General features: G+C 38.1%; 2 protein-coding genes across 2 annotated transcripts in view; one reads left to right on the top strand and one right to left on the bottom strand.

The window, feature by feature from the left end:
* The window catches only part of GARNL3 (GTPase activating Rap/RanGAP domain-like 3), a 34,925-nt gene extending 29,608 nt beyond the window's left edge, over positions 1-5,317 (top strand). Inside the window, exons 22-28 of the mRNA XM_010193448.1 lie at positions 126-192; positions 1,167-1,274; positions 1,721-1,839; positions 2,271-2,406; positions 3,513-3,722; positions 4,030-4,141; positions 4,862-5,317. Coding sequence (XP_010191750.1) covers positions 126-192; positions 1,167-1,274; positions 1,721-1,839; positions 2,271-2,406; positions 3,513-3,722; positions 4,030-4,141; positions 4,862-5,018 — 909 coding nt within the window. The 3' untranslated portion in view covers positions 5,019-5,317. The remainder of the gene's footprint in view (positions 1-125; positions 193-1,166; positions 1,275-1,720; positions 1,840-2,270; positions 2,407-3,512; positions 3,723-4,029; positions 4,142-4,861) is intronic.
* Positions 5,318-11,736: 6,419 nt separating this feature from the next.
* On the bottom strand, positions 11,737-19,000 carry SLC2A8 (solute carrier family 2 (facilitated glucose transporter), member 8). The gene is made up of 9 exons (XM_010193447.1): positions 18,829-19,000; positions 17,907-18,113; positions 16,067-16,166; positions 15,273-15,484; positions 14,442-14,585; positions 13,770-13,878; positions 12,840-13,013; positions 12,065-12,210; positions 11,737-11,906 (listed from the first exon to the last, which is right to left on the bottom strand). Exons 2-9 carry the CDS (start codon positions 18,030-18,032, stop codon positions 11,769-11,771), a joined length of 1,149 nt encoding a protein of 382 aa, XP_010191749.1. The 5' UTR covers positions 18,033-18,113; positions 18,829-19,000; the 3' UTR covers positions 11,737-11,768.
* Positions 19,001-19,384: the final 384 nt, after the last annotated feature.

Raw genomic sequence — 19,384 nt, 5'->3', positions numbered from 1 at the left:
CTTGTTTTATCTTATCTGTAGCTGTGCACTCTGCTAACTGATTGTGTTGCTTGTTAGTCAAAACCTAGTTGTAATAACCCCAGTATCGTCTGCCTGTTCAAAAGCCTTTCCCTTTACCATTGCAGGTTAATTTTGTTGCAGCTATTGATGTATATGAAGATGGAGAAGCTGGTCTACTGTTGTGTTATAACTGTAAGTATTTAGGGAAGACCGAAAATGGTAATACTGCAATCTGCGTACGTAATGCTTTTTTCATTGGAATCTAGATCTGTATTTAAAAATAATTTCAGTGTTTCATGGGAAGTTTTTCAATATACTATTTTAAATTTAAATGCATATTAGAGACACTAGAAATGGAACTATTATTGCAGGGTATGTTGAATTTAGACATACTAGCTGTTAGGTTTTGATTTCAGGTATATAGATGTTTATCTACATATTTATAGAAGTTACCACCGTACTTATAAACGTCCTGTTTCTTCAGATCTAGCTCATTCTTTAGGTAGTTACACATATCTAAATGTTTTCAAGACATGCCCAATTTAGCATTCCACCCCTTTTTCTTCTCTGTGCTGTCCCATTCTGTCTCTGTGCTTTTTCTTCCATCTGCTTCTTGGCACTGTTTGATTATTTCATTCTAATTCTCTCAATCTCCTTTTGTAAATGGCCTTGGATATAACACACACTTACTGTTCTCTGCAGGACACAGGTATGTTTTCTTCCAGTCCTCATGAAAATAGAAGCTCTTAGCATGAAGCAGCCTTTATGAGGCAATGCTGAAGGACAAGGCATGGCCTTCTCTGTTGAAGAAAGCATGTCCTGTTTGCCTTTCCGAAGTCAACGTTGATGGAGAGAGGATAGATACACCTATGTTCCAGCACTTGCTGTCAGATTGGTACCACGAACCAAGTTTTAAGTGTCTCTACACTATATCTTTCTACACTCTGTGAGGCCTTACTGGTTCTGGTAGCTTGCCAGATCCTACCTGGTTCTTGGTTCACTTAGCACTGCTTCAGAGCTAAAAAGCTATCTGACAGAGCACTGTGAATTGACACCTGTATTTCTGCCCACACTTCTGCACAATCTGCCTGTAAAGTTGGTGTTTGTCACTTGCACTGTAAGGTGATTGCCGTTTTTTTTTTTCTTCTTTTTTTTTTTTGTTACAGATGTTTGCCAATACAGAAAGATATATCCTTTCAGTGGAGGTTCTCCACTGATCCAGCCATCAGCTTATGACTTCCACTTCAGTTGGAATCAAGTTCCTTATGCTGTTGGTAAGAAAATATATCTTTTTTGTTGATGATGTTGTTGTTACTACATGTCTGGGTTTTTTATTACCATTTAGGCTTGCACCTGGCTGTTAGTATATGTGCTAGAAATAAGCATGTTACATTCATGATGCCACTTCAGCTGAGTTTCTGCATGTGGTAATTTTAAAAAGTGGAGCCTCAGTACCAGCTTCTTCCTTTGCTGAACTGTTTTTTCTTTCTGCTTTTTCTGTTCTTCATTTCTATTCAGTCTACATTCTGCCAGGCATGGAGAGTGAAATTTTCTTCAGGCCTGATGTAGCTCAGTGTCCATCAGTATGTTAGAAAATCCTTTTCATAGGAAAGGGAGATGCCAGAAGAGGTCAGATACTCAAGAACAGTTTTCATGAGGCATCCAAGAGACATTTACATCAACCATTTTTCCTTGCCAAATAATTTTTGTTTCATTGCAGTCTGTGCTTTCCCTTATATCCTTGCCTTCACTACTGATTCCATTGAGATCCGATTAGTGGTGAATGGGAACTTAGTCCACACAGCCGTTGTGCCTGAGCTTCAACTTGTAGCATCAAGGGTAAGACACAGGAAAACAATGTTTTACTATTTCTGTGATATGTTGGGATCTAAATAACATTAAAAGTTGCTGCAGCCAAAAACCAACCAAGCAAAAACAGAACATGTGCTACTTGATCTGTGGCAACTGTTCATCTGTGTGCCTTTAGTTTATATTCACTGCAAAGATAATCAGAATCGATCTCACTGTCATTTATTGCTCACAATAATGCATATCTGAGATATTCGACTATTTATGGGGCAAATAGTGTCCTCAACATCACAGATGTTCCTTCCACTTACAGTGGGATAACCTTTCCATGACCAACACTAGTTGACTTAGCAATACAGCAATAGTGGCAATAGAACATAGTGGGCAAACATTTGATCTCTTACTCAGAAAATGGTTAAGAAAGTCTCGCTGTACTAATGATGAGTTATTTGTCATTTCAGTCAGATATTTATTTTAAAGCTACTGCTGCAGTAAGTGGATCATCTGACAGCAGCTCTAAGGAAATGAATTCAAGGAGTTCACCTCAAACACCAACAGCTTATGAAATGCCAGAATGTCCTCTTTCTTCTCTGGAAGGTAACATGGTTTCCAGGCAGCTTGAATAACTATCTCTGATCATTCCACAGCTATCACATCCCAGTGCAACTGATCTTCAGTAATATGAAATTGATCAGGTAAAAGATTCCGAGTTCCTACCCAAGAGTCTGGAAGATAGAGGTTTTCTATTTATCCACAGTTATGAAGCACCTGGTTGAGTTTTTGCCCTGTGGCATCTCTTCTCAATACGTGGTAGCACTGTTTTGAAGAAATTATTTCTGTGGGAGGGGAGGAATTAAGCTTCAGTAGCTTTTGATGAATTTTTGGCAATATGACCAAGGCTAATAATGCAAAAAGAGGTATAAAATCATGGCAAAACTTAAGATTTCACATATGCTGTTCCTTTCATTTAAGAAAAGTTAAAACTACCACTGAATGGTTAAAGCACTTTTACAAAACAAAAGTAGAAGAAGTTATAGCCTCAAGAGTTTGCACAGTCAATTTAGTGTAACATGATCTGTTAACAGTCAATCTATAGGGCAACAACAATGGAGAAACAAGGGAACATCAACTAGGTCGTGCAAGATGTGTCTCTTCCTCACTTAAATCTGCTGCTGCACTGTTGGCAGAAGTGGAAAAGAGAAAGGAATCACAATTTCAGTTTTTAAAAGGCAGTGCTATTTGATAGTAAGTTGGGTTGGTTTGTTGGTTTTTTTTTTTAATGTCACCAAAGAAGAGGATCTGTAATTTAAACCACTTGGGATCCAGGCTCCAATATACTTGCAACATGTTAAAATACATGGGGAATATTGCACAGAGTGCAAAGTCGTGGTATAATAGTCAGAATACCAGCCTCAAGACATGTAAATTTACTTCCTTGTTCCACTGCTGATTCATCACATCACCAGGAGTCAATCTTCTTTTTGTCTCAAAGTCAAATTGCAAGTCTGCACAACATAGTTGTATTTCTTCCTCCTCCTAGCCTATTTATATTGAAAGATCTCTGGGGCAAGGTAGATCTTTGTTATCTAGGTTGAAAAGCACCCCGCACAAGTATCACTTTTCTGAATAACTTTTTGTTTTAAAGTATTAAGAACTGACTCCATAGTGGAAGAGTAGCATTCTTTTTTCCTTCTGTGTTTCAGGTGAAGTTCCATGCAAAAACCTGTACAAAATTCCTCTCAGTAATCTGGTAGGGCGAAGCATTGAACGACCTCTGAAGTCACCTTTAGCTCCCAAGGTCATCACTACAACAGCATCCAGTGGCATTGCCTCTCTTCCAGTTACGCACTCACTATCTTTATCTCGTATGGAAATTAAAGAAATTGCAAGCAGAACACGTAAAGAATTGCTGGGTAAACTCTCCTGATTCTTCAGCATACATATCAGTTGTCAAGTATATAATTTCTAATCTTTGGATCATCACAGTCAGATTTGTAACATGCAACCCGTATTCATAAATAAGCAGTATAAACAAATGAAACTGTGAGAAAACTTTATTTGCAAATGGTCTGGCCAGCATCTGATCGCATACAAGATGGCTGTATTGTAAGCCAGGTAGAAACTAATTAGTTAATAATGGAAACCAGTGACAGTTACCTTAGTGTTTTCATGAATGCTTTATTTTCTGTTGAGAATATTGTCTTTTATTCCTTTATTGAGGCCTCTTGGATGAGCCTATACCTAAGGCAGAAAGTGCACAGAAGCAAAAAAAGACTCCTCGAAGACAGTCAGATCCCAAACAGGGAGCAGTAAGATCAACTAGTAATGACAGGTAAATATACTGGCTTTAGAAAATAACCTAAGTTAGACTGAATGCTTTCAGAATTTATAGTTTTCTACCTGTTTGTGCTTATCTCAGTTGTCATGGGGCTGACTGAGGCCTTTGTATACCCATGCTAATGTGTTTGTTAAAGTATCTGAAAGTAAGTACTGGAACAATTCTACTTTTTGCTAAAAGACATGTTAATGAGCGAAGCAAGAGTAAGTGGGATTTTATGGGGGCCTGCTGCAGTTGAGCCTGTCATTAGGATTTGGACTACTAGATCTACACTGAGCAGTCTTGCCTGCTTGCTGTTTTCTTCATATGCTTTTGAGTTGCTATTTCCAGAATAACTTTTGCAAAGAAACACCATAGCATTTGTCTGTTTGGCTCTGCCACTGCCATTCTCTTGTTTTCACTGTTTTCACAACTTGTGTCCATGTAGACTAGAGGCAGAATTCAGCCAAGATACAGTAGACTGAGATTAACAAAACAAAAAATCTGCCACAATGTAAAACCATATTTGATGCATTTCACTATTTGGAAATTATTTGGGCAGGGACTTCATTGACATTGCCTTTTGATGATTTTCAGCAGAGTAAAACAGATAAACTCCATTTTCATGGTCTGTCTCTGTCTTTACAATAAGTTAATTTAATCTAGAAATAGCCAGTGATCCTACATGCCCTGATCTGTGTCTTTTTTAAGTAACTTCTGTCTTCCTCTTTGCAGGATAATCTCGAGCTCTTCTGAAAGCTATTCTGAAGGACGTCATCTTTCCACTAGTTCAGATCCCAATACTTTAGCAAACGGGGAGGAGAGCTCGCTATCTAGCTATCCATTTCAGCCAATTTCTTTATATGATGAAGACATCATTGACTTGAAGTGAAGATAGTCTTAAAACCTTTCTTCCTTACTTCACATTTTCTTACAACTCTGTGAGCTTTATGGGAGTGTCACAAACACTGCTTCTATTGGTAAAATGTGGCTGGAAGTACTGGTGATTAATCTTTATAGAACCCATGTTGTTCTGGCTAGCTCAGCCTGATTTGGTGATGCTCATATTTTTGATGTAGGTATGTTTTCTCAGTTAAGGAACCATTACTTGTTGTGGCATTCTAACAGTAGGTAATCAATGAAAGATTTAGGCTGAACCTGAAGTAAATTAAGTATTACGTGTTCTGAGCTTCATATAATTTGAAGTACCTGAATGACATTCAGCTAAGTTAATGGCTGTTGTTGCTCTCATGACTTGCTTTACAACAGTGTATGTCATGTAGAAAGAAAGAGGAATTCTGTAACATAAATCACTCCTTTTGGTTTTTCAATCTTTAAAAAAACAAAATAAAACAACAACAGCAAAAAAAAAAGAGGCTTTCAGGCAAGGTCTTTCCAGACAGTGTAGTCTGTCTTTGTAATGATGCAGCTGTGGTATGTTCACTGAAGAATCAAGGATGTTCCATAGAGATCAGGTAAGATATGAAGATGCTGCTTTCTTTGTCCATGCACATTTTTAAAAGAAACTTGGAAACTTTTGGCATTAAGAATCCTTGAGCAGAGAGACTTCTTATAGAAAACACAAACTTGCACAATATTTGATAAGAATTGGAAGGAAAAAACCAACTAACCAAACAAAAAAACCCCAACAAACCAAAACAAAACCACCCTCAACTGTATTTCTCCATCTACTGGAAAACGGTTACTGTAGTGCACCTACAGATTTTCCCGTTACAGGGAGAAGATCCAGCCCTTCATTTTCTTTCTGACTACACCAAGATTCCTGTGCAGGCATCAGTATTGGGTGCTGTCTGTTCTTGTGCCAACAGTATCGGTTATTATTCCAGATACTGATATTTTTCTAACTGGTTCCAGACTGAAATTTCACTGCTAAGAAGCTAGTTTTCTGAGATGAAAGAATCATCTTAGATCATTTGTTAAGTTAAAAGACAGGGTTTCATGTTTAAAGTTTGATTATTTTTAACCCTTTATGCCAAAAATCGGTTTTAAACAGTATTTTGAAAGGGTTTTGTTTTGTTTGGGGGCTCGTTGGTTGGTTTGTTTCATGAAAGCGTGATGCTTCCAGACTTTTTTTATACGAAGATTTTTAGCTTTGTTAGCAAGTGTTTCTTGTTCTATATGTAGAAATACTTCTGTAGCTTTGATTTTATTTCATAATGCCATTCATGTGTCATTATTTCACTTTCTGTCAAAGCATGACCATCTAGAGATCTGTGCCTTTTGCTTCAGTCTGTATGTAAAACTGTTTCTGTGAAGTATTTTTTGCTCTGTTAATTGTATATAATGGCTTAATTGCTCTACCTAAGAAAATATGCAAGGCCTTATCTGGAAGGATTATTTATAACCACTTCTCTACTGGGGTGGCTGATCAAAGAAAGAAGCAATATTTTCAACAGTAATTAGTCTAGGAGCAGAAGGAATATTAACCAGTAGCTACTGTTATCTGAAAGTATTTTTGCACTCATAGATGTGTGGGATAAACCTTAATAAGCATCTAAAAGGAAGTGCCAGCTGAAAGTCTTTGCAAGATCCTGTAATTCTTTTTGAGAATGATATTTCCAGAGACTGAGTTATTTTACCCTGTCCTATTTATCAGGGCAGCTAAGGTTTAAAAAATCAATCTGAAAGTATTATGTGGTGCTTATTCTCCTGGAAGTTGTAAATGCTTCAGTGGACTTAATGAATCTGCTTTAGGGAGCACTGCTTGCACTTAGATAGCAAAAGCATTTCTCTGTGTAGTATTTAATTTCTGTTATGTGGGTGCTTTTGAAGACTGTACCAGTGTGTTGCAAAACTGGGGCTTTAGTTGAAATATAATTTTAACTGTAAACTTTGCTTTGCACTGTTAGGATTTCAGATTTTAAATATATTGCAGATGTTCACCTAGCATGATTTAACATGACTAAACCATAGCTTGATAGCAGTTGAAGCAATATATGGAGATTTTTAAACTTGTTTTGTAGAACTTGAACAAGCATATTTAGGTATCCTGAAAGACAAGCCTTAGAGATGGAGCACTAGGGAGATCAAGAAGAATGAGGAAAGCTTGACCACTTGCTATGATGGTAGTCAAGATGCATATAGATGTGGCATTTGAGTCGTAACAGAGACGTGATTAAAGAAGGAGGGGCCGTAACACAAGAGTTACTTTCTTTAAACTAGAACCACAGCAGTGGCTATAAGGTATTGCTGTGAAGTAGAGAGGGTGTGTGAGTACCTTTGAAGGTCTCTTATCACAGCATTGATGACATCTAGCAAATAGTAACAAACAGCAAAATGACTGTAAGGAGGACAGATTAAATTTGATTGCTTAAGCTAGACAAAACCAGATCAGAGCAGCTTCATGGTACTTGTCTGGACAGGATGTTTGTATAGTTTGAAGAGGGAAGCCCAGCAACTGCTTCCCCCCTCCCGCCCCCCGACCTCAATTTTATGCTAGAGCTGTTACACAGGTCACAATGGGAACTACCAGACCTAACAAACTGTTACTCATATAAGACAGGAAGGATCAGAACCCTGGGAAAAAACTTCCTGTCATCATTCCTAATGTATGCAGTAAGTGCCTTAACAAGGCTGCTACTTCTTGAGTTTTTGCTTCTGTAGTTAATCAGCGTGTCTTGCAGGGATGTAAAGATAATATTAGTAGACCTAGTGGAAGAAGCTGGGAGGGATCAGGCAACATTAGTTTGGTTTCTATGACACGTAGAGCTGGTACCTGAAGCTTTAGGGTCATGTAGTATGTGGTTTACTACCTACTCACTGTACGAGAGCAGCCCAGAGTATAGGTAGAATGCAGAGAACATGGTAATAATGTTCCAATTTTGTTTGACACAAGTCACAAGAACCAAATTCTGTGAAGGTCTTTATCACTTGTTGTATCAAAAGACAAAATGTCACACAATAATATCAAATTGCTGGTGCAACCGGACACATATCCAGCTATAGAAGGATGTGATTTCTGTAGGCTCTTAACAGTCTCATCACACAGCCATGAATTACATGGCTCTTAGTGTGATGAGTTGGCATCTTCTGAACTAGCTTCTAGCCAATGTTTCTCTCAAAATACTGTCTTGGATCCATACCATTGAGACTGCTAATTAAAATTTAAAAAAAGCCAACTGGTAGTATTGATATATAAACTCTTGTGCATCATTTAATATGGGCAAGGGTTTTATACATCTATGCAACCTCTCCTACTTCAGACCAGTGTCAGATGACAAGGCTTGTTGGAAGGCTGCTGGAATGTACAGCTATATTGTCATTCAGCCTTAGAGTCATGTTTCCCTTCTGCTTCTCCAGCGTGTGCATGCATCTACTCATTAAAACTTAGAAAGTAGTCTTAGGCACAAATTGTAGCCTTCTCTACCCTAAGCACAATTCTTCCACTTTCACATCTGATGTTAAAGCTGCCTTTAGCCTGCATTCTTGGTGTTGACTGACCATCTCATGGGTGAGAGAACAGATGAGCTTTGAAAGTACAGCTATGTAAGGTGGGCATTGTTCACCCATGTAGTGAACAGATAAGTTCATCCAGTACCCATATCCATGCACCTCTATTCAAAACAGCATCAGTGTCAGCTTGTTCAGTGCCATATTGTTGCATGCAGAGTCTGTTCAAAATGAGGATGTAGCATTTTGGGCTACTCATTGGGTGCCCTGTATTTGCATTACAGCTTGCATATAAACCATCGCCACAGTGTTGATGTGTGACTAGGACTCAAGAGGCCTGAGACATGGGAGCTAAGTTAATTATTTTGCACACATGTGCAATATGCAGCTTTTAAGGCAAAGGCTTTGATGAGCCCTTCCCAAGGTCCTAAAGCCAGGCTGGGCTTTAGGAACTGCTGTAGATGAACAATCATTTTTGTTCAGCTCTTTCTTCTAGTGGTAATGCAGTACACATATATTTTTATAAATGTTGGAAAGTATGAAAACACTTCCTTCCAAGGAGAGAGGGCTTGGTGCTATTCATGGTAGTGAGAAATCTGAACTCTAGGTTAAATGAATGTATGGACACCTACAGTTTCCTGGTTTGCAAGGAACAAGTAGGCCCTGTTCTGATTACAATTCTTTCCTGCTGTGGGGGGGTGCGTTGGTTTCTTTCTTTCTTTCGATTGGTTTGGTTTCTTGGTGGGGGGGAGGCAGGCAGGGCAGTGTGGTTTTGTTTGGTGTTTGTGTTTATTCTGTTGTTTGGTTGGTTTTGGTTTTTGTGATTCATAACATACAGGATGCAAATTACACCCAGAATGAATAGCAGGTTTGCTCTCTGCCTTTATGTGACTATTTCTATACATGTGCAAGCATTTGGAATTGATTGGTGGATTCAAATTAAAATTATATATGTGTGTGTGTGTATTTTTTATTATTATTGTTATTGTTTTACTACTAGACCAGTCAACTGAATATTTAAACAGGTCTTAATAAGGCAGGGGACAGGCAGTACCCACATGAAGTGTAACACTATTGCATAACCAGTTACATGTGGTCAAAGTTGTTGCTCCTGACATTTACTTTCTGCTGTTCTATGTATATTTGACCAAGCCACAGATTCAATCAAGCTCATGCATGTTTTCCTAAAGGTTTTCCTAAATCTATAACTTGTGCTTGCAGATGCAGCAGCTGTCCCAGAGCTGTTGGCTTAGTCTGCATTTGAGATCTATAATCCTTTGGATTTGGATGTTTTTTAATTTGTAATTTCTACCACAAGTTTTAAGGGATTAAACATCCTAAGCATATACAGGAACCTGAAGTAATGTGATCTTACAAGGGACTGGGGGGATCCTATCTGCAAGTGATAAGGTATTTCAGAATCGTTTTTGTTGCCTTCTCTGTATGAAAATGAGTACCATTACTATTGTCATTATAAACAATTTGATGTCATGGTTCATATGCAGCATTCTTACTAATTTTGTTACAGTGGTATTTTCTCAGATAGGCTTAGCCCGATTTTGTGGAAGAATAAATTATACCCCAAGAACTTAATCTTATCAATACGGGAAAGCTCATATGACAGTATGCAAACATCTGTATTTACATGTGAGTTAGAAAGTATTTTTACTCTTACTAGTTGAGCACAGCAACATCACCAGCCTGTATACTGTCTAACTGCTTCACTTTGTTGCTGACTTGCAAACTCACCGACTCCTGTTTGCTACTGGAAATCATGTTAGCACATGATTTGAAGACAAAATTTAAGAGATTATTTTCTGCAAATTTATTTATAGTTCTATTCGGTACTTATCGGGTTGAATGGAAAATGTTATGTTGCTAAAGGTTTATGCAGTCTTGCCAACCAGGAATGTCAGATTTAACCAAGTCTTTTGAATGTTAGCAGGCTGCTTTATAATCTAATAATTGCATCTTGTTAAGACTGATGCTCCATTTGTGATAAAAAACTATTTATCTACCACTTGTCTTAAATGCAGATGTATTACCATTGTTTTTAATGTCATGTGATAGTGTGTATGGTTTGTGTTTTAGATGTGACATCCAAATAGAAACAGTCCTATCACAGCTGGAACTGTTTTAAGTGCCATTTATCAGCTTTGTGAAGGAGTAACAGATGATTTATTCCTTCCTTTATGTAACAAACCATAAATTTGACCTCACTTATTTCTTTTACACATGCAGAACTAATGGCTTTTTCAAATTTGGTTCATCAGACAAGAAATTTAAAAGATAGCCAGTAGTACTCTATTGCAGACAGCTCTAGATCACCGTTTCCATTTGAGTTATCTAGTAATTTTGTTTCAGAGATGTTATACATTTAAGGGCTATATCATACCTGTGAGACTGGTGGTTGTGTCTTGAGCGTTACCCATATTTGACAAGAACATCCAGCATTGGTTTGTGTTTCCAGGCATCCTTTAGACTTTCAGACACCTGATCCAGTTGGGGATCTTTACCCTTTAAATTAACGCTACATAAGATACCTTTTTAGCTAGAAAAGGAGAAAATATTCTTGCTGTCTCCAAGACCTTGCAGTTCCTCTTTGAAAAAGCAATACTCTTTCCTGAATTCTAAAATACATTATCCTACTTTTCCTACAACCCTTCTTGTGATTTAAATGCATTTCCTAGCCAACTTGACAGCAATAGGAAAAATAATGCCAGCTTAATACTAACATCCCTGAAAGCCATGTGTTCATCTCCAGTGGGGACCAAGACACTCCATGGTCAGGAATTCCAGAAATAGTAGCAGTTTGTAATTAACATTAGCTAGGCTACATCATTCATTTCTTCAATGTGCCATAAGGGAAGGTGGAGCAAATGTAATTTGTTTATTTACAAAATTAGATCTTAATTTACATCTTAGGAAAAAAACTTTCACTTGACTATTATAGTCAGTTTACACCAGGTAAAAAGACCACAGGAACTGAAGAAGACGACTGCATCCAAGATCCACACAAGGGAGATTTACCAGAGGGAGTAAGCAGAAGTGTCTGTATATCCCCATAGATATTTAAAAAAAAAACAAACAACAGAATGCTGATTTTACAAAATTCATTAAAATTACTTGATAGCAAATGTAATAACCATGATGTCTGCCATGTGATGCAGTTAGTTTTAACCATAGCACCGTAATTCATGAAGGTTTTATATTGCTACAAAAAGCGTTAGACTTAAGGTCTTCTGAAGTAGGCCTCAATTTGTTCCAGGGTCTGTCCTTTTGTTTCAGGAACATAAAGGGCTGTGAAAGTTACATTGAGGCAGCAGAAGGCAGAGAAGAGCCAGAACGTGCCATAGGACGTTAAGAAACCCTGAGGGAGGAAAAATAAAAACCTCATTATTACAGCTCACTACTATACAACTACAGTTCTGAATTGCCAAAGACGACTGTGGCTCAAGGCTCTCTCAGGAGCATCTTGAATACATTTCCCTATGAAAAAAACTTCAGATTGTAATTTACGATGCTTACTATAAAATCATTAAATTCTTTGGTTATCAAGAAGGCCATAACCCAGTTTGTTAACACACAAGCACCACTCGATACACCTCTAGCTTTAAGTGGGAAGATTTCAGATATCACCAGCCATGGAACAGGACCCCAGCCAAGGGCAAAACCTGCAGTTAAAAACAGAAGAGAATAAATGCAAGTACATGCAAGGAAGGACTGAATGATGCCCAAATCAGTCAAGTACGGGGAATGGAGTTTTCACTCCAGGTTGTTGAATAATTCCAGTAAAACGCTACCTCTACCAGAAGGCAAGGCAGGCTATTTTAAGGCAGCATGATAAATGCTAGTGCATTTTACATCAAATTAATTACAAGAATAGTCTTAACAAATGGAACTTGTTGCCATGAAGACTCTGATGTGGTAAGCTTAAAAACTGACCTTTGTTTCTAACTGCTGCTGCCTTCACAGAGTTCAGTGTGGTTCTGACACTAACAAAGAATGTCGTGGGGTTTTTTTTTTCCCATTAACAACTGTAAAACAGTTTAACCTGAGCAATTACTACTTATGGTTAGCACAAGGAGGTATAAATTCATTTACCAGGGAATCGGCTTAACTAAGCTGCTAGCTCTATCACCAGGGTTGTGAATGCTCAGCCCAGCTTTTCATTATACACTAAAAGGGTCTGTCATAACTCATTTCCATTCATCAGTAATGTAACAAAATGGAACAAAACTGTCACATTCATCAGAAAGTTTGAGTTTTGTGTAATGGCTACTTAGAAGCCTGTTCCACTTACCAGCAACAAAGAGCCCTAGGCTCACTACTGCAAGCCAGGATATGCTGCCTTCTGTTCCTGGGGATGCTGAATTTAGACTGAACCATACATCAGGATTCGATGAGTTGTTCTGATTTGGAAGGACCATTTTAAAGTAAAGCCCAAACAGTGCAGTACTGAGAGCCATAATTATCCCTGAAAAGTAAGCAAAAACCCACCTTGTCACTGGTTGCCACTCAGGTATTCTTCTGAGTAGTTGGTCAGCCAAAATATAAAGTATGCTGTTTTTAAAGAGCTATTGTTCTTATAAATAAATACTGGCATTGACAGGAGGGAGAGATGCTAGACAAGCATTCTAAACACTAGCCAAATCATACAGTCTTGACAGCAGTCATTATTATTGTTGTGTGAGCAGCACAACAACTGTACCAAACAGAATTATTTTTCTTTAGCACATTTACTTGTGAAGTGAAATTTTTTAGCTATAGTTTTGTATAACTAAACACCACAGTGCACCATGAAAGCAGCAGCAGCCGTGGAGACTTTACTTTGAAATAGCCATTTGTTGAAGACTTGGGCATGAGAATGTATCATGACACTGAATCTTAGTAAGCAGAAAAATTACCACAGTAGTAAGAACTGTCTTAGTACCGTAGCTATTTCAAAACAAAAACGGCCTGGTAAGAAGACAAAAAGATAGCCATTTGTAGTTTCAAGGGGTTCTACCTACAACATGTATGTAACATTATAGTTCCTCTTATGAATTTAGGTCTGTAGTTATGCCAAATTATAAATATAAAGCAAACCACTTAAAAATGCAGAAATTTCAATACTTAATTCCCCCAACAGTTAAGACACTTTTTTGGTTATATACATATATATATATATAGTGAGAGAGAGAGAGAGAGAGTGTAATTTTTCTTACTGAACAAAATTCAGAACATGTTTTACCAGATACGTAAAGCAGCACTTTCCGGCCAGTTTTATCTATGACAAGTGCAGCCACAGCAGTGAAGCATACTTGTATGGAACCCACAACAACAGAAGCCATTCTGCTGTCCTGAAATAAAGTTATAGGTAGGGAGAACTTGTTCTTTCAGGCTGGTAAGAGGATCACTTAACAAGTATTACAAAGGCATTTGTTTCTTGAATCTGAAAGAAGACAAACTATGCCACAGAAATTAATGGCAAGGGAAGACAACAGGGAAGGTGAAAAAGAAAGAAAACACAAAAGACAACTCCAATTAATACAACATATTGGTCTCTTAATAAACTTTAAACTACTTCTCCCTAGATTTTCACTTTCTCTGAAACATTGCGTTTGCAACTCTAATACAAAAAATATATAGAAAGATGACTGTAATGGGATTTTTTTTCTATCAGTATCAAAGTTTCAGACCAGCAAAACAAAATACTTCCCCCCAAAACATTCAGGTATGCCAGGGTAACACGGTCAAGAAGGTATCTAGAATCCAAACCAAAAAGGTCTGCTAAAACTTCAAACCCTGTTATTTATGAGACAAGCAGGATCATTATCAAACCAGTTTGTTACATGTTTTAGACTTATTATAGCATTCACTAAGCTGAGACTATTACAGACATTTGTCAGTTTGGAAACACAACCTTGAAGTTTGCATCTTCGAAGATAGTTTCTGCATAAAACATAACCGCGTTAATGCCTGTTACTTGCTGGAAGAACATCAGAGCCACACCAATAAGAAGTGGCCTGTAGATTGAAGGGTTCTTAAATTCAAAGATGGTCAGTCCCTGTTAAAAAGATTAAGCAATGATTTGGTGAAAAATTTCATCTTTGAAGTAAAGAGCAGAAACAACAAAAAACGTCCTCAGAACATTTCAGTCTGTTGAGACTCAGTAAGTTTCCCACCCTCCCTTTAGCAAAACTAAGTGTCTTAGCAGTAAAAATGTTTGAAGTATCTGAGAACTCCAGAAAATACTTTTTACAGTACTTTGTAAAGAAAGTTAACATGAATGAGTCCTCAGTTTGCAGAAACCGAACTTCAATGATTAGACCTGCCTATTTAAGCACACATCTCACGAGAGGCTGAATTGTGCTTTTAGAGACACAAGGGAAAATGCATCCATACAACACAAACAATAGTAAATTGGTGGTAGAGGTGTTGAACAATCCAAAAAAAAATAAAGCAAAAAACTAGACAGCTGTCACACAGGTAACAAAACCACCAGCCTGATGGCTACTCGTGTATGCTGAAGGCAGCCAATAGCGTTTAGTTACAGCTGAAAGGCAGAGGAAAAAGATTCAAAGAATCTCACTTGCTTCTTGAGTATCATTTGTATGAGGAAACAGGTTTGGACCACTGTTTGTAGAAAAAGCTATTAACTAAGCTTTGGTAAAACCCTTTTAATAGCACTATATACTTTCAGATGTTATCTCCATACAAAAAGTGTTTTAAGAGTCAGTAATATTCTCATCACCTCCTCCTGAACACTAGCTTCAATCTGCTCACATTCCCATTCGTGGTCTGCACGTGGTCCCCGCAGAAAGCGCAAAGAAGCTATGGCTTCTGAGCGTTTGTTCTGATTTAGCAGAAATCTCGGTGTTTCAGGCATGAAAGCCATGAACAATAGCATGATGCAGGGTGGAAAAGAACACAACACTGCCAGCCAGCGCCATTGCAGTGCTATTCCTGAGTAGCAAAAGGGAAAGAAAGAGGATTGTGAATATCAATCAGCTGTACAAACAAAAACATTTACTTTCAATTCTTCAGGCAGCACCTTGAATCCTGTGTTCAGTTTTGGGGCCCCTCACTACAAGAAAGATACTAAGGTGCTGGAGTGTGTCCAAAGAAAGGCTCATATCTGGGGAGGGGTCTGGAGCACAAGTCTTATGAGGAGTAACTAAGGGAACTGGGAGTGTTCAGCCTGGAGAAAAGGAGGCTGAGAGGAGACCCAGGTAACAAGTGATAAGATGAGAGGAAATGGCCTCAAGTTGTACCAGGGGAGGTTTAAACTGGATATTAGGAATTTTTTTTTCACCAAAGTGTTGTCAAGTATTGGAAGGGGCTGCCCAGGGAAGCAGTGGAGTCCTCATCCCTGAAGGTATTTAAATAACTTGTAGATGTGGTGCTTAGGGACATGGTTTAATAGTTGGACTTGGTTATCAGTTGGACTTGATGATCTTAGAGGTCTTTTCAAACCTAAACAATTCTGTTATTCTAGGATTCTATGTACTAATTTCTTATTGTAACCTAGAGCCCTAAGCCCAGTACCTGCAACATAGGCTCCCAGTATGCCAGTCACCACCATCAACTGAACACAAGAGCCAAGCATACCACGGACTTTAGGATGAGAAACTTCAGATATATACACCTAAAACATAGAGAGAAAACATTTAAAAATTACTTCTATGCAGTTTTGGATCAGGGAATTTTTAAGTAATTAATTTCTGAAAAAAACACAAATGCAGTAACTCCCCTCCTTAAAGAAAGCCCCAGTAAAATAGAGTGAGTAGAAAAGTACCATCTCAGAAATGTATACTGGCATTATGAAAAAATCCTGGGAAAAACATGGACCTAAGCCAGAAGAATGTCAATGCAGTATCAGTATCCCAAAGGTGAATAAACCTGTATTAGTAAGAGCTGCTTTTGTTAGCCATATTCAACAAGAAACGCATGATGGTGAAGCAGGGTAGAGCTTGGAACAGTCTGTGCATAAACACGAAGCCCAAGCCCCCTGTAAAACTGTTTGCAATGAAAGATTTACATTTTTAATTCAACATAAAGAGTGCAAATTATTTCATTCTCCATTAAGTTCAAAATTGACAGCTCATCTTAACACAGACTATATGAACAGCATCACACATCCAATATTTGGGATCAACTTAAAACTTTTCGGCTATTTTTTAATATAGTGACTCCAAGCCAACAGCTACAGTTTAGCTGTAAACATGAAAAAGAAATCCCTCATATTTATACATACAATCCTTTCTAAAGTCACTATTCTTACTTTTTCTGGAAGGAAAATAAGTAATTCTTATTTTCCAAAAAAAAATGAGGGCTTCAAATACTTGATATTACTTATGACGCCCTCCTCTCTCCTCAGTGCAGTCACATAGATCTGTTGGCTGTGAGTTATGGCCTTTACACAGAGCTTAGCTCCATACACAGAGAAAGCAGTCATTTGTAACACACACACAATTCCTGCCAATACATTAACACAACAGACCAAGTAACCAAGCTTCAACAGAGAGATTTGCCCAAGATTATCATTTAGACCCTGCCACCTCAAATGTTTTTTAGATTTTATTTTTATAACCATCTACATTGGTAAAGAATGAGCATTTATTCCATACTTCATTACTTCATCCTTTGATTGTTTTAGTGTGCATCTCACTTCAAAAGCTAGAAATGCTGGAACCACCAGAAAAGAAACAAACTTGAATTCTGGATGTTTTATTTCACACTGCTACCTATTCAGCTAGATCCAAAAGGTCAAATAATATCACAGAAGAGAGACAACAACAGAATGAATGATCTCCATTTCCCTACCGCAAACATATTCCAGAATGCATGGGAACAGTTAATATTGAGAAGACAGCAGTTGAATGGAATCAGAAGTCACTATTTGACATTACTCCAGGATGAGTGAGCAGCCACAGTTTATTTGCAAAACCAAGAAGTTTGGTGAAACATAAGACTATTAGAAACAGCTGGTAATAGTGGGGAAAAAAACAGCCTCCCCTCCCATTGTTATAGGTGAGGAATTTGAAGAGATTAATATTACTAGACTATAGCAGAACATAAACAGAAACAATCAGATAAAAGACTAATACTCTAAAAGATCACACCACTGTATCAGGAATGCGTAGCATAGAAGCACTACTAGAAGAAACAAAATTTGTTTTATTTATATTTTGCTCAAGATTAAAGCCAAGCAAAATATGATTCCACAAAAATCAGTTTCTTATAAATCCACAAACTGCCTTGGCAACAGTTACCCAGTTACTTCACCCAAACCACCTATAATACTGCTATGGAAAAAGAAACAAAAAAGCCACAAACAAAAAAGCAACCACAAATACACGTACCCTCAGAAAAAAGTCTTACTTACCGGAACAACAAGTGAAGTAATTCCACTGGCTAAGCCTGTCAGCATTCGTCCAAAATAAAGCATCCAAGCATTCTGAGCAGATATAGTAACTACATATCCAAAAACATATGGTATTGAGCACAGCATTAGACTCAGCTTTCTCCCAACTTTATCCACAAGGTAGCCTCCTAGTATTCCTCCGGTAGCAGCTCCTAATGTTACTACTGACTTCAAAAAACAAGTAAAAAAAAATTATACACATATATACAAATAAATAAAATTTCTTTTAAAATCTTCAAAAGTAAATAGCAGCTTCTGAAAAAAATTTACAAGAGTATGCAGGTGTTTTGAAAATAAAAATAATAACTTCTTAATCAAAACACAGTCAAGAAGCACTATTCACCACAATTGAACAGCAAGCAATTTTCATATTACATACAAAGACTTTTCAGTGAAGAAAACAAACAAGCACAGCAGTAACTGTTTCTTAATCTGCCTTCAAAGCTGTCCCTTCAGAAACTGGCCTTTCTAACTGTTTTAAAGGCCTGAAGAACTTGTTATCTTGACTAACCTGAAGTCCAGTCTGTATCCAAAAAAGCAAATATTCCCCATGTTGATGGATTGCAGTAATTTATTAAAAAGTTTATTTCTGTAGTCCCTTAACAGGTTCAACCAAAAAACATCAGAATGGTTAGAAGATATTTTAGCACCAAAAATAGGTCCAAATAATTGAGGCATTTATTTATATGCTGAGAGTTATCAGAGTATAACAGCACTGTTAAGAAAAATGTGAATCAATCGCTGAGTTTAGAAAAAAACTGGATTTCATTACTAAGATCTACATTTACCCTCATTCTTAAGAGGAGGATGACCCCATCATAAAACCATCTTATTGACCTATGCTTACAAATTAAATCACATGCCGGTAACGCATCATACCTACCCCAAACCACGAAGCTTGATTGCTGTCCAACCTTAATTTCGGATCATTGATTTTCCTCAGCTCTGGAATCACAGGTGAGCTATAGCCCAGCACGAAGCCAAAGCTAAGCGGTCCCAGGACAGCAGCGAAGGTGGCCAGGTACAGCTTCTTGTTCTGCACTCTGAGGCATAAGAAGCCGACAATGTTGGAGATCAGAAGAAACTGAGAGGATGATTAAATACTGGAATGGGCTTCCCAGGGAAGGTGGCTGAGTATCTCCAGATGACTATCCCTGGTGATACTCAGACGACGCAGTGACGTTGTACAAAGGGACATGGTTTAGCTGAAGATTTAGCAGAGGTCGGTTATGGTTGGACCAGATGAACTTAAAGGTCTTTTCCAGCCAAACCATTCCGTGACTGACTTCACGACAAGGAACACAATGCCCCTCACCCCCCCACTTCCGGCCCCAGCTCTGGCCCCTTGCTAGGGTCGGTAACGCTCGAGCGGGCCTGGCTGAGTACTCGGCACGGAGCTCGCCTCGGCTGCCCGCGCTGTCGGCCGCGGCCGAAACCCA

This window comes from Mesitornis unicolor, unplaced genomic scaffold, assembly GCF_000695765.1.
Source record: "Mesitornis unicolor isolate BGI_N332 unplaced genomic scaffold, ASM69576v1 scaffold14421, whole genome shotgun sequence".
In the NCBI taxonomy this organism is placed as follows: Eukaryota; Metazoa; Chordata; class Aves; order Mesitornithiformes; family Mesitornithidae; genus Mesitornis; species Mesitornis unicolor.
Note: the sequence above shows the minus strand (reverse complement) of the source record. Positions and strands in the feature narration are given on the sequence as shown.